This window comes from Corvus moneduloides, chromosome 16 (genome assembly GCF_009650955.1).
Source record: "Corvus moneduloides isolate bCorMon1 chromosome 16, bCorMon1.pri, whole genome shotgun sequence".
Taxonomy (NCBI): Eukaryota; Metazoa; Chordata; class Aves; order Passeriformes; family Corvidae; genus Corvus; species Corvus moneduloides.
In genome coordinates, this window is record NC_045491.1 from 2171444 (window position 1) to 2185907 (window position 14464).

The 14464-nt window shown below is 37.4% G+C and overlaps 1 protein-coding gene across 3 annotated transcripts in view; it reads left to right on the forward strand.

The window, feature by feature from the left end:
* CYTH3 (cytohesin 3) overlaps window positions 1-14464 on the forward strand; it is a 48911-nt gene that overhangs the window by 19659 nt on the left and 14788 nt on the right. The window contains exons 1-6 of one of the 3 annotated variants that reach the window (XM_032126322.1): window positions 3303-3408; window positions 5294-5376; window positions 5934-5998; window positions 6421-6487; window positions 10565-10683; window positions 13220-13300. In XM_032126322.1, the coding sequence (XP_031982213.1) occupies window positions 5311-5376; window positions 5934-5998; window positions 6421-6487; window positions 10565-10683; window positions 13220-13300 (398 nt within the window). In that variant the 5' untranslated portion in view covers window positions 3303-3408; window positions 5294-5310. Of the gene's footprint in view, window positions 1-3302; window positions 3409-5259; window positions 5377-5933; window positions 5999-6420; window positions 6488-10564; window positions 10684-13219; window positions 13301-14464 lie in introns of those variants that run through there. The other 2 variants (XM_032126321.1, XM_032126320.1) reach the window with 2 other exon arrangements.

Genomic DNA, 14464 nt, shown 5'->3' on the forward strand with positions numbered 1-14464 from the left:
AACTGTAACTTTCCTGCAAAGTATGTCCTTATCCTATAGAAAAAAAATGTTTTCAGGAACGTCTTGTAATGGTGTGATTTCCAGCAGCTAAACAATGGGAGTGATGGATGTGTGTTGGAGGTTCTCTTTTGGGTTTGGCCACTAATGTGATTTCTGGCCACAGAATCCCTTGTGATTGAAAACTCAAAATAACTCTGCAAGCCATGGATTCTGTCCTAGATTCCTCATACCACCAACTGGTGATTTTTTTTTTGTGTGTGTGTGAAAGGATATTGTGTACAGGATTATTTCCCCTCTTAATGCAAGTGTCATTGCTCCTATGCTGGAACACACTCAGGAGTGACTAAAAAGAAGATTCACATAGTAAGGTAGTTAAGGAAGCAGCTAAATCCAGCTGGTTTTGCTGATTGAATTTAATGTAGATAGTTTGTTTCTGCACTATGAAGTGAATCTATTCAGAAGGATGTCCTCCTACGAAAACTTGTATGGAATTTTTAATAGCCACAAGTAGTTGGAGCACTGTTTATACATCTTGTCTGAAAGCTGGAAAATGTTCCTGTAATCAAGTTTTTAAAAAAGGAAGCATGTAGGGGGAAAGGAAGAGAGAACAGCCTGAGAATATCCGTTGAGGCAAATGTCCTGAGACAATCAGATTTGTTCTCAGGGGTGAATGTATATTATTTTAAAGGCCAGAAGAAACATGTCTACCCATTTTGTGTATGGCTGAGAAAGGTTTGTTTAGTTTTAAGCCTTGCATTGTGTAAATATCTTTACACTTGCAAGATGTTTCAACTGTACCAAAATTAAATTCCATCTAATTGTTCTTTGCTTGGAATGCAAATACTGAAGACCACTAATTTGAGACTGACACAGAAGAAGGAAAATGTTTATGAAACCAAGAACTTAGCTGAGCAATGAGAGTCAGGGTGTCTTATTGCTTTGTAAGTGGGGTTACAGAATTAGTGTTTTGTCTGTGTTAGATATTGTTAAGATGTTTGCTTTCTGCTGGTTGTGGGTATTTACTGTGTCCTCTTGAGAGATGAACTCTGAAGTCAGGTGAAGGGGTCAAGTGAGATAGCTTTAGCCTTTGGCTGGTGACTGGCAATCGGAAGGCTAGTAAGTGAAGTTAAACACAGGAGTTTTGCTTCTTATGATGCCATTGGAGAGCTGGAAGAGATTTACATTTTGCTATTGAAAAAGATGAAGGTATCATAGTTATGGACTTGGAAAGCACTAGATTTCTGTTTCCTATTATGGGATTTGCTCCTATTTCACTAACCTATGGGAACTTTCTTTGCAAGCTAATCTGTTGCAGTTCTTTCTCAGTCTCTAGAAGTTTTTGGATTTTTTGGTATTTGATAGCTCAAAAATGCTTCATATGGAGAGTTGTGGGATAATGCTCCTCTTCGGATATTGTACTTGGGCTGTCCATAGTGGACAGTTGTTTAACCAAGTGTCATCACAACTGATGCACAGTACACTGATTTCTGTGGTGAGGTGCAGTTCATTTGTTTTCCCTAACATGGTATAGTAAACAGAACTGTATTAAAAGTGTGTTCCAATAAGTGTTGGTTTACAGGATATTAATTTAAGTACATTTAGTTCAGTTACAGGACTTGAACTCTATAGTCCAAGTTGGAATATATTAAATATTTTTTTATTTTTTCCTGTTGGTAGGAGGAGTAGTATTGCAACATATATGGTGTTGTGTGTTTGTTTCTTTCTGTTTGGCCAAGAATATAATTTGTATTTTCAACAACTTTGTTCCTCATAAATAAAGTATCAGTAGTATATTGACTTTCTATTTAGTAGTACCTGAAGCTCTGAAGTTCTAGAAAAAAGAAATGCTCTCCCTGTAAGTGAAAAGGTTTTCACAGAAATGACTTACATTAGAACATTAGAACTGTCTTTATTTAAAGGTTAGAAGATAGCATGAAAGCATGCTGCAGCTGTAGCTTGTTCACAGTACTGAAATGCTTTTGTTCTTTTTTAGTATTTAAATGTTCATGCTAACTCCCCCCATCCTATCTACTTTGTGTTTAGATTGGTGAAAGACAAAAAACTTCAGAAGTGACTCAGAGAGGACAGCTAGAAAATTTGTTTTACAGAACAAATACATGATATGTGCTCCATGAGTTGTTCTGTGTGGAGAATTGTGAACACAAGGTTGAAAAAGAAGTGCTCTTGCTGCTAGAGGCAAAAGGGTGGCCTTGGGAGGGGCCTTGCCAGAGCAGATCATCTCTTACCATGTACCTGCAGTGCTTGCTTAGGACTGTAAAGATGTTTTAATGCACCATTGTGTGTTGCCCTCCTATGTTAATATTTCAAAAGCCTTAATTGAAATACAGAAATACTGCTAGCCTTTGTTTTAAGACACAGAGTTAAAACAGCAGGGACAGCAGACATAAAGTCACGCGGCCTCCTGGAGCAGACACTTTCCAGGCTGTAATACCACATGAGGGCTCTTCAGAAGCTTTCTTTTGGTGCATTCATTTTCCCCCTGATAAGTTTTCTACAGCATAAACAGCAGCGGTGGAGAAGGGAGGCAGTGATGGACAACCAGTAGAAGGATGATAATAAGGCAGACATCTTCAGTATCCCACAGAGGCCAGTTCATGTGACTATAGGACAGTGCTCTTGGGAGTGATCCTGGAGAGTCAATCATCCCTTCTCGTGCTGGTAGTGTGAGGGGAAGGAAAATACTGTCTATACCAAGAGTTTCTAGAGGTTGAGCAGTGCTGTAGCTCCCACTCAGTTATATCCTGACTCTTCTATTCTTCTCAAAAGATACTGAAATATTTTGGCTCTGGTATTTAAATACTGTTATTTAAAGATGTTGCATTAATGTCCAGTTCTATCTAAGTGTTCTCCAAGTACAGAATCTTGTTTTCCAGCAGACTGCTTGTCTTGTATCTGGCAGATAAATACTTGATGCTATTGCCTAATGCAAAACATAGTCTGACTCCATTTAGCTTTTTTCCTTTCTGTCTAACAGCATCATTAATTATACTGTGAGGCTTGTCTCTACTGTGGCTGTGATCAGAGGAGAGGAAAACACAGCAGACAGTATTTGGGTGCTGTAGGAAAACACTGAGGTGTTTGATTTCTCTTTTTTGTGGGTTGCTCATGCATAGAAAACTGTTACAATTCATGTTGATTCCAAGAAAGCAATTTCACTTGTTCCAGATATTCCAAACGTGTCCCAAGGAGCCTTCACTGCGTGGTAGAGTGAGAAGAAGCTGCAGTACCGCTCACTGGCGTGCAGATTTGGGAAGGGCTTGTGGTAGCAGCTAACCCAGAGGTTTTGTAACTCAGCTTGAAGAAAAAGCAACACCGTCTATGAATTCTGAATATTTAATGCTTAGAGATGATTTTCTGTTTGATTAGTATTTCCAGTTGCCAGCAAAGGTGAGATTTACCAAAACATCTTGCTGCAGCAAAGAGTTAAAAACTTAGCATCTCATACTGATACTGCTACTGTAAAACTGCAGTGTAATTTCATCTACAGTACTGCAGAAATGCTTTAAGGCTATCAGAATGTGCTTCCTAGCTAAGGGAGTGATTATATATGGTTTGCCTTTTTTATAATCAGCACTGGGTAGCTATATTAATTTTTTTCTTGTCAGTTGTCACTTAACTAGTTGGAATATTTGTGGTGTATGTACATAGTGTGTGTATAGTCATTAATTCTCCTTGGTTTAGGATCTCAGAGTAAACATGTAAGGCAAAGGTGTGGTGTAGGCACGTGTATTTATAAGGTTTGATGTGAAAAGACTCCTACCACTATCGCATGCAAGAAATTTTTAGGAGTGGGTGTCTTTCTGACGAGATGAAGAGAATAAAAGCAGGTAAACATATTGAAGTCTGGTATTTGTTCAACAGAAGACTGTCATTTCCTATACTGAAAGTAATTTAATCACGTTTGTATCTGGAGTAGTTAAATGAAATAATTTGCCGTAATTACTTCATGTCTAACAAGGTCTGTCGCCATTTGGATTTTGTTATGATTAGGATCCTAAAAGGAAAGGAGCTTAACCACTGGACGTTGAAATAATCAATATATTTCATTATTAGGATTTGAACAGAAGCTCTGTTCCAAATGTGTGTTTAAAACTCTCCTCTCAAGCTGAACTTTTTTTTTTTGTAATCCTCTTGCTACAGTCTGTTATATGTGTATAGGACATAAAGTAGTGGCCTTGGCCATCCCAAATGACTACATTTGTTGTGTGTTGCTCTTACATTTCTTATTAATTATTTTTGTTGTTCCATTTTACTGAGCTGGAAGGAAAAGCTGTTCTGTAATTAAGGAGCTATTTCCAAGAAAGTGGGTAGCATTAGAACTGTTATTATAGGATCATCGCACAGGAGGTGAATATTTGTGGTTGGTGTCTAGTGCTGTACAAATGAGCAGAAGTAATTGCTGTCCAAAGAAGCTTCTTGCTGGGCAGCATCAAGAAAAGCAAAGGTTTTGTGCAAATAATCTTTGATGTTTGCTGGTTGTCAGAGAGACAGGGTAAGGGTAGGGTGAGTGACACACACACACACGCTTGCATCCTCAGTAGCAACTGATTTTTATGAGCAGGCTCATATATTTGATTTAGCGTGGCCAAGGAGAGACCTAAAATTGACTTAAATACTACAGACTCACCTAAATGATGTTATGCCAAGCCCATGTTTGTGTTAGATAATTGATTCTGCTGCTGTATTGGTGTATCCTACTGAGGGGAGGTACTTGGTGTTGCAGGCGTTTGTTGGGTTGGACCTGCCTGCACCTCTCCAAAGCAACCAAATGAAGGGCACTGCTGGGATAAGTGATGTCTGAGGTCAAGCACCAAGATACACATCACTGGCTATTCTTTGGCTTTTTTCTCTGGAAGACAGTAATATCTTCTGAATCATAATTAATTTACATGAAGAACTTTAGTATGTTACTGATATAATAGGAATTATACCAGACTTGAGTTCAGCAATTAAGCTGTAGAGCCAAATTTTGCCACATTGTGTGATAACAGGATTCCTTTCATTGTCTTTCTTTTGAAAGATAGATTCTGTTCATAGTCATTCATTCAATTGCCTTACTTAGGATTTTTATAAAGCAGATTACAAATAGATTAGATTTAGGTTTCATTTGTGTTGTTTTGATTTGTTTGGTTTCTTTTTCCTGAAAATGATGTAAAAGAAATGTCCTGATATTTCATGTAAGCTTATTTTTCCTAATCAGTTTATTAAGTTTTCTGTGATGATGAGGTATGTTTGCAAATGCTAAAGAATTGTACGTTTTGCTCTGTTCCAGTGCCTGATGACCTCTCCATGGAAGAAAGAGAAGAGCTTCTAAATATTCGTCGTAGGAAAAAAGAACTGATTGATGATATTGAGGTAATTGATTTACTGGAAAGATCCTTAGAAAACTGCTTCAGTAGATTAAGTTACAGTAAGCTGCAGACCTAGATATGAATTTCAGGTAATGGTTTTAAAAGCATATAAATGACTTAAGCTAAATACTCCTAATTATGAACAGGATTTATGCATCATATGTGTGCTTTTAAAAATATTAACTTCTGAATTTTTTGTAATGCAATATGTGCAGATGTCCACATTTGATTTGTATAATCAAAAGCTCATTAAACAGCAGGTTTGCATCCAGGATAGGAGCAAGTGAGAAATGTGGATAAAGAAATCTTAATTGATAATGGAAGCTTGGTCTTCGTGCTCTGACCCAAGCACTCACTGGGAGTGCAGGTTCATGTGTTTAACAGTCATTCAGTTGTGGTAAAATCTTTAAATATCTAAGGAAGCCCTAAGATTGTTCACTTTTCTTCTGGTAAATAACAAATATTAGAAAATAGAACCCAATTATCATATTATTATATGATAGATGATTTCAAAAGGAGTTCTAGTGTAGGTTAATGTATTGTCCTTCCTTCTTTTGACAGAGATTAAAATTTGAAATTGCTGAGGTTATGACTGAAATTGATAATCTGACTAGTGTAGAAGAAAGGTAAGTAATGCCAACATATGAACATGATTCAGTTAAGACCTTGGTCTTCCAGGAACAGCAAGTGAAAATACCTTTCCCATGCTAAACAAACAATGGATCCACCTTTATTTAGTCTGTTATAAAGTCTCTAAAGCCTGACTTTATCCCATGCAGGTGCGTCATTTGTTTGGCTAGAGAATATGTTGGATAGTGTGTAATATTTTACTGTCCAGTTGATAAGGATATGGGTCTCTGAAGCTGCAGTCGCTTAAGGGATTTGAAAATAGTATCATAATTTTCTCCGTTATAAAAAGTGGATGTCTTGGTTTTGTAATGGAACATTCAAAGTAGCCAAAATACAAATTAAAAGCTCATCCAGAAGTTGTTGTTTTTGTAAAAGAGCAGCTGGTAAGTGCTCGTTTCTTCTTTGTCTCCATATGTAGCAAAACTACACAAAGAAATAAGCAAATAGCCATGGGAAGGAAGAAATTCAACATGGACCCTAAGAAGGTAGAGAAATTTTTTTTCTACTTGTCAGAAATCAAGTTTCTGCTTGTAGTATGATCTGTGACAAATACTTTCATGTTTTTCTTAAGAAACATTTCTGATAATGTAAGTTCACAGGCCTTACTGCATGTCCTGTAACACACGGAGCAGAGGGTTAAATTGGAAGCAGTGATCAGGTCATGTGCCAGTTGTGTGCTTCTTTCACTTAAGCAAATCTTTGATAATGGAGGTTACTTATCAACAATCAAATATGCCAGATATTGATTGACCTGGCTTGCTTTGTACCTGACAGAGGTGTTCTATGTTGATATGTCAAATATAATTAAAAAAAATTTTTGATGTGTGGTTATTAGTGAGGCCATACTTTTTATTCTTTAATGCTCTCCTATTTTTATCTTTCAAAATGCCTTTACCATGTCTTTTAATTTGTTCTCATGTAGACTTTTGTATTTGGATATCTAAAGTCTGTTTGTGGAAAAGGCGCGTGTGAACATCTGTATGTGTGTATATGTATGTACATATAGATGTGTACCCATCTGACTTGTACAAACTTGGTTACCAGTTTCAAGAAATCTGCTCTGCATTTAGCCAAGAAGTAATGCAGTTCTTCTTTCTGGAGTGCCTCTCTGTTTCTTAAATAGTTGATAATTTTCTGGAAAATTCGGGGACCTGCACATTCTCTTACAGACATCCCCTACAATAAAAGAGCTTCTTTGACATATTTGACCTTTAGCCTTTGCTTTTCATTTTTCATCTTCCTTCCTTTGTTTTACTGTCTTCTATTGTTTGTAATTGAGATTTTGAAATTGTGAAGAGTATTCTTTAGGGTCTTTTTGGAAATCATTTAGCATTTGTTTTTCTGTGTTCTTGACATGTTTTCTTTCCAATTGTATTGAATTAATTTACATTTTGGTGTCTTTTCTGAAATGTTCCAAGTACAGTGATGGCTTCTGTTCTTCAGACTGTTTCAGTTTGCCAGAAATTCTCAAGTGCAAGAACCCTTTCTAAACTGCTGGCCATGTCTTTTATTTTCCATTTTGGTGACTGCCTAACTTCTGCTGAGGGCCAAACCCCCAAATATCCTGGTACTTTCCTGTTGTCCTCCAGCTCTTTCAAGTCCTAGAAGTTTGTGGCAAAGTCACAGGATGATGTCAGATGCTTTCATTCCAGCATTAACTATTTTTTATTATGGTTCTTCCTGGATGAAATTATTTCTATAAATAGATGCTATGGCCATATTGCTACTGCAACATAATTTAAATGTGGTAAACAGTCTTAGAATAGTAATTTCTTAATAGTGCCTGGGATCAGTGGTGGCTGCAGTAGCTGTCTGCTCTAAAGCTGGGTCATGGTGTTGTTTGCAGCTGCTACATTAAGTTACAGACAGCTCAAGTATACATCCTTCTGCTGCTGGGAAAAGCTACCTTGGGTTCATTGGGAAAAGGTTTTTTTTCATTCATAAACAGGAGGGAAGATGGTATCTGGATTTAGGAATGCCAGAGAACTGGGGTAGTAATACTTGGGTTGAATCTACCAAGTTTCCTCCTTTAAACCAGGTAACAGAGGTCTCATGTTTTTGTATTAGCAGGAACACAGTGAGGTAATTTTCTTTTATCATTGTATTTGAAGATCTTTACACATTCTAGTGTGTATGTAGAGCAATTCTGCCTTGCTCCCTCTGAAAATAGGTGTGTTTTATGTATTTCCATGATGTCATAGAGGGTACCTGGGAGTTTGGATTTGGTGAGCTCATGTGGGAAGGGCTGTAATGGTAAAAGTTTGTAAAACACTTCAAGAATCCCTGTGCACAGACAAAGTGGTGCTTGAAATTGTGCAGTGCTGAAGTTGGTACTGCCTGTGTTGGGCCCGGGAAATGAATTCACTGTGACAAAGACAGGGTTTAAATAACTGCAAAATTTGTAATTGAACTACTGTAAAAGCGATGAAATTCAAAGCAGATTTTGCTGCAGTGATTTAAAAAAAATCCATGCAATATTTGTAGGGAATATTAAATATGTCTGTAGCCGTGAGTTTTGTGTGGGGAAGTTAAACTAGTACAGCTGTCATCTGTCTCCTGTCAGTCTACAGAAAGAAAATTTGCATCAAGACAAAAGATAGTGTAGGAGGTGATGGGGGTTTGCTTGGCCTATTTTGCCATTTATTCCAGATGCTGAAGTTGTTGTCCCAGACAAATTCCTTTTCCTGTCTGTTTGACTTCTGGTTTTTTAACATCTTAGTAATGATTTTTAAAATATCCAGGAAAAGGAAAATTAAATTGATTTTTGCAGTATGGTGAAGTGTCTGCTTCTGTGCACAGAAATTTGTTTTCCATACTTCTAGTCAAGTCCATTATCAGTAACTTGCACAACTTCAAAACACCTATTCAGATCAGTCTATTTATACTAAGCATGAATAATATGGTCCAGGTGTTGAACAAGGGAATCTGCTGTTTCTGATATCAGAGGAAAGATTCTATTGTCAGAGATGAGAGCTTTTGGATAACTTGGTATGGGAAAAAGTATTATGTTTTGTAGTCAAATGTTGTACAAATAAGCTTTGAAGGGATCAGTTTTGAGGAAAGCTCAGCAATTTCTGGTTCAAGATATAATGGATATACTTTTTGTAAAGAAATCATATCTGTTATGAAATGACTTACGAAAATATTAAGTTGTCAGAGTACCAGCCTGGCATCTAAAGTTTTCAGATGATGATAAAATTGTTTTGAGAGAATTGCATTCCAGACTTTCTAAAGGAAGCTTCAAGCTTTATAACATCACAGTTCACTTTCTTTGTTAAATTAGTCAGAAAACTGACTTTTTTTTTCTCAGACGGGCAACCATTTTATTATTTAAAAACTAGAATTAACCAAACAGAAGGATAGTAACTTTCTTGAATGTTACTAGAGGGCTATCTATGCTATATCAAAAAAAAATGCAATTTTTTCAGTTGAAATGAAGTAAATAATACTCCACTTGCAGAAACTGAAAAACTAATATTTCTGAAATTCTGAAATATTCTAGTAGAGCATATTAGTAATAATTTATTAACCTCTTCGGTACTTATTTGGAATCCAAGACATTAAGGTTACTTAGAGTCTCCATTTCTGCTTTTCACCAGCATGTTACAGTTTGAAGAAATCATCAGGAGTAGCAACATCTGTGTTGGGATCTGTGGGCTGTAAAGAGGATGGTTATCCCTGCATGACCTGCTCGGTGTCAGAACAATGTCCCTTCCATCCTTTCCATAATCTCTGTGTAACTCTTAGTCTCCTTTCTTTGCCGCTTTGCAGAGAGGTCTCTGGGCTTCCCTAGAGTGTGCCAGTTGTAGGGCAGTAATTTGTGGAGGAGTAGGAGTCCTGGGGCTTGATCATGTACCCTCTGAGGGACAGGGTAAGACTCTCCACCTGCCTTTGGTAGCAGCCTGACTGAGCAGCCCTTTGTGACTAGTGTAGCTCCAGTCCTTTGTGAATAGTTTAGTTCCAGCACAACCAGAATTCACTGATAATCCCAGTGTCAGCATAAACTCTTTTAAACCGGTTTCAGTATCTTCAGCTGTGACTTCCTTCTGCAAGTAGTGGCTTGATGTATTGGGTTGCAGTTTGTAGATTATACCAGATGCTTTATTTTGTGTCATGGTGGTAATTAAGCTGTTTCTACGTACCTCTTCATTATATGATTTTGCAGATTACAGCTCTGCAGACATTTATGCAATGTTGGGAACAGGCCAGCTCACACATTAGCTCCAAAGAGCAACATGCAATCGTTATTCCATTAATATTTGATCTCTCTGTGGTTTAGGGATTCAAACTGCCACCTAGTACTTCTAGCCTTAAAAATGTGTTCTCATTTTCATCTTAAAACCAGGACTAAATATTGCTTGTCTAACAGAAAAGCATTTGTTTACCATTTTATTAAAAGAAATAAAAATCTGTCAGTTAATGTAGTTCTTAATGTGCTATGTATATGTCTCAGCTATGTATATGTGTCAGTATATTAATACCAAATGTTACGAGTGATATTTACATAAATGCTTGTGGAAGAAGACATAACATTCCTTTTCCTCTGGAATTGCTCTTCCTAGGGAATACAGTTTCTGATAGAAAATGACCTCCTGCACAACACTGCAGAAGACATTGCACAGTTCCTTTATAAAGGAGAAGGATTAAATAAAACGGTAATTGGAGATTACCTCGGTGAAAGGTAAAGTAGAAATATTGGAACTTTGCTCTTGAGCTCACAAAGCACATGTACAGGTTTTGGGTACCTTTCACAGGCTGCATGGAAGAACTGCTTGAGTACCCTGAGATCTGGAAGAGCTACAGTGGGGATGTAAAACTGCTACAGTATTGTGATAGGTTTTCTTCCTGTTAGGTTGTTAATTTTTAAATGGGTACATTGTGGAATGATATTTAATTAACTGTAACTTACTGTTTGGGGTAAACCAAAACATTTGTCTGTAGTGCAGTATTTAATACCATGAGCTTTTAGAATGTTTGAGAGTTGTGTTGCAACACTACTGGTAACTCTTAGTACTGTGTCCAGAGAAGGAATGATTTACAGTCAGTAATAATTGACAGTAGAGAAATTACTTATGAAAAGAGGTACTTCCTGGGACAGTAGTTACAAGCAGGTTTTGGTGTAGTCACTTCCCTGCGTGCAGAAGTCCCATTGCTAAGAAGGCGTCTCCAAGGGCAGCTGCGCCCAGTGCTTATCAATCCTGGTACAGTAAACATGCAGTGTGCATTTTTATGCACACTGTTGCAAAACACAATCAGAATGCAAATGACTTGCATTGCTGTGCAACCCAGGAACTGATTTTAAAAAGGCAGCTGAGAGAGGCAGCAGTGCAGTGGGTTGGAGTGTGTGTATGGACGTGCTGGCACATGTTCCAGTGCCACTTAGGGAGCTCTCGGAGGTGACTCATTTAGGATGTGCTCCTGTGGTGATGGGTTGTGGCAGGTCCCTTTTGAGACACTCTTCAGTCTGGTTCCAGCATCAGTGGCGTGGTTTTTGCTCAGCAGTTTCCTCTTGGCTTTCATAGGTTCAGTGAAAGTTTTTACTGTAATACGAGCATTTTGAAAATAGGTCTTTGTTATGAAGTCACTGTGCAGAGCATGTAGACATGTCAACAGTTTTTATACAGCAGAATTATGTCTGAGGACATTCTCTCTTTCTTTGCCACCCCCTCTCAGGGGCCCATCATAAATTACTTCTGTATTCTAGCTAAATATAGCTGAAGACAAGACAAGGTTAGTCAACAGAATGAAATATTTATATAACATTGTTCCATAAAGGATATATTCTAAATTACTGACTTTTATAGTCTAACAGCACTCAGCAAACTGAAAAAAGTGAATGTAAAAATGGAATGAGATAACGCTTAAAAATACAGCAAAAATAATAATAAATGAGGGATGAATTACATCCTAAAAAAGAGTTAAGATTTCTTTCTATGTGGGTAACTCTTCACTTCTTTTTTTAAGTGGCTTCCTGGAGCATTTGTGTTATTTGGCTTGTGTCTTGGGAGGTGTACCCAGCACAAGTACTGCATGCCTATAAACAAAATAAATAATTGGCTTAGAGTAAAAACATACCCCTCTCAAGTGCTCTTTTATTACACTCTCATGCCACTTCACTGAAAAGTAGTTGCCCAGTTGAATTGTGCATTGCTAAATTTGATGAGAATTGCTTGGATTTGCTGACAGAACTGGTGTGTTTTTCTGTAAACAATGTGGGAATCTGCTAATGAATGAACAGTTGGTTTTAAGGTATTTCCTCCTGAGTGTTACAGGTTAGTCTGACTATGCAGTTAGTCAGCAAAGCAGCAGCTAATTGCTGGTGGGTGCACACCTTTCTGTTTTTGGGTGGAGGCTGATACGCAGCATTCTGTCTTGGTGATGTATTTAAAGCACACCCTAAGGATTATAAACCTTTATTCTTCTGGCACATGAACTCAGGCATGGTTTAGGCCAAGTTCTGTCCATCCACATAGTTTTGTGTTCATTAATGTTTAAATGTTTCTTCTGCATTCAAGCACCCTTGTATTAAACAAAGCATAATTTGGCTCATGATTTACATACCAGTCTAAGAGATGGGTGAGAGGAAGTCCATTCAAAACCTATTCTGATTTTACTAAACTTTGTTGTACCAGTTTTTGAGAATGGAGTAAGAGTACATGCTAAGCAGCACTTCTAAAAAGCTGTTCTTTTTCTTGGATAGACTCAATAGAAGCAATAAGTTTTTGTTTCTTATCTTTGTACATAAATTAAGATACTGCTTTAATATTTTCTGTTCTTAGAGTGGAAAAAAGGTAGTTTGCTTATCATGTGTTGTATGGCTAAGGAAATTAGTTTTACATTAACCATTGTTTTAAGAATTCGTGACAATTTCTGCAAAAGACTTCTTACTGAATAAATTTCTCAGGTATCCTCCTATGTCAAGGCAGGCACAGTAATAATAAATATGAAGCAAAGAAGGCAAGGCTATTTTTTAGGTCATTTAAATAAGCAGTTCTAAAATCAGTTCAAATGTACTGGCTTTTGCTAACCTACCAGCAAAAATGGGCGAAGTACTAGTGTTAAATATTAAAATACCTCTCAAATAAATGTGTAGATTTTCTGATGACTTGATCAGTATGATTGTTTATTTCCTTATTTATTTTCAGAAGCAAATCAAAGTATCTATCAAGTCTTTAAAGATCAGAATTGTAATCATCTATTTAATTTGTCTTTCACAGAGATGAATTTAATATTAAAGTTCTTCAGGCTTTTGTTGAACTCCATGAGTTCGCTGATCTCAATCTTGTACAAGCCTTAAGGTGAGTTCTTTCTGTTTTTTGACCTGAGCTCCCTTTATCAAATTGCATGTTTATATGAGTCACTGTGTTGATTTATTTGTAAAAAAGCTGCTCTACAGCTCAGCACAACTGTACAAATTACTGTGCAAGTGAGCAGAGACAGCTCCGTTTAACCCTTCTGATGGCTTGTGTGTGTGCTACCTTTGGGGGTGAAAACTCCTGATTATTTCAGACAAATACATGCAACTAAAACAGCTGTTACTCCTTGGTGTGCCTGCCATATGTGGAGATTTGAAGATCTGTTTTCTATCTTAGCACAGAGATAGGTTAAAAAAGAAATAAACTCTTTACTTAAATAATTTTCTTCCTCCTTTTCTTCCACCTCAACTTGTCCTTCTGGGCAGGGAGGGGGAGAAATCCTCTGACCATAGTCACTGATTATGTTCAGTCACAGAGAGGTAAACTTTGAAATGAGTGATTTCTTTCTGCTTCCCTCAGTTTCCCACTTGTCATGTGAAAGAAAGTGTGATTTCTTAGTTTATTTTTTCCCCTTGCTATGTGAACAGTTCCCTTGATTTATCTGGGATGCTTGCATACGGTGACCTTGTGAGATCCCTTCTCAACTTGGTGAAAATCTGTAACAGATTGAGCAAATTAAGTTGGCTTAGACAGTTTTGCCTGTTTTTTTTGCCGCGAGTGACTCCCTCCTGACACCAGATAAATGGAAGTGTCCGTGTGATCTTTGTTTCTGGTGCAGTGCCTTGTGATGTGGAGTCAGAACAGCTTTGCTATGGTTGAATGATGTGGTGATGATAACTTGAGCTGCCTGAGGCTTGAGCCAAAGAAGCCTTTTCTGTGGCTGCTGAAGCTTGTCTGGGAAGCTTCGTATTCCTGTCTCTTTTACCCAATTTGATGTTAGGTTTGACTTTCTTCTTCCTCAGCAGCTGCTACTATTAAATGTTTGTATTTTGGTAGCTTACAAAATTCGTGATCTGGGTTGGAACCTTGCACGAGGTGAGTAAAGACAGTATATAGAGCTGACAAACTAAAGATGGCCTGTGACACTTGAATATAATGTCCTGAAATGAAAACTGGTGAAGACAGGAACAAATGGTTGTTATATGGCATCCAGTGTACAGGGAATAGTGAGAACTTGTTTTGCATGGCAGAGCATGTAACTTTGCT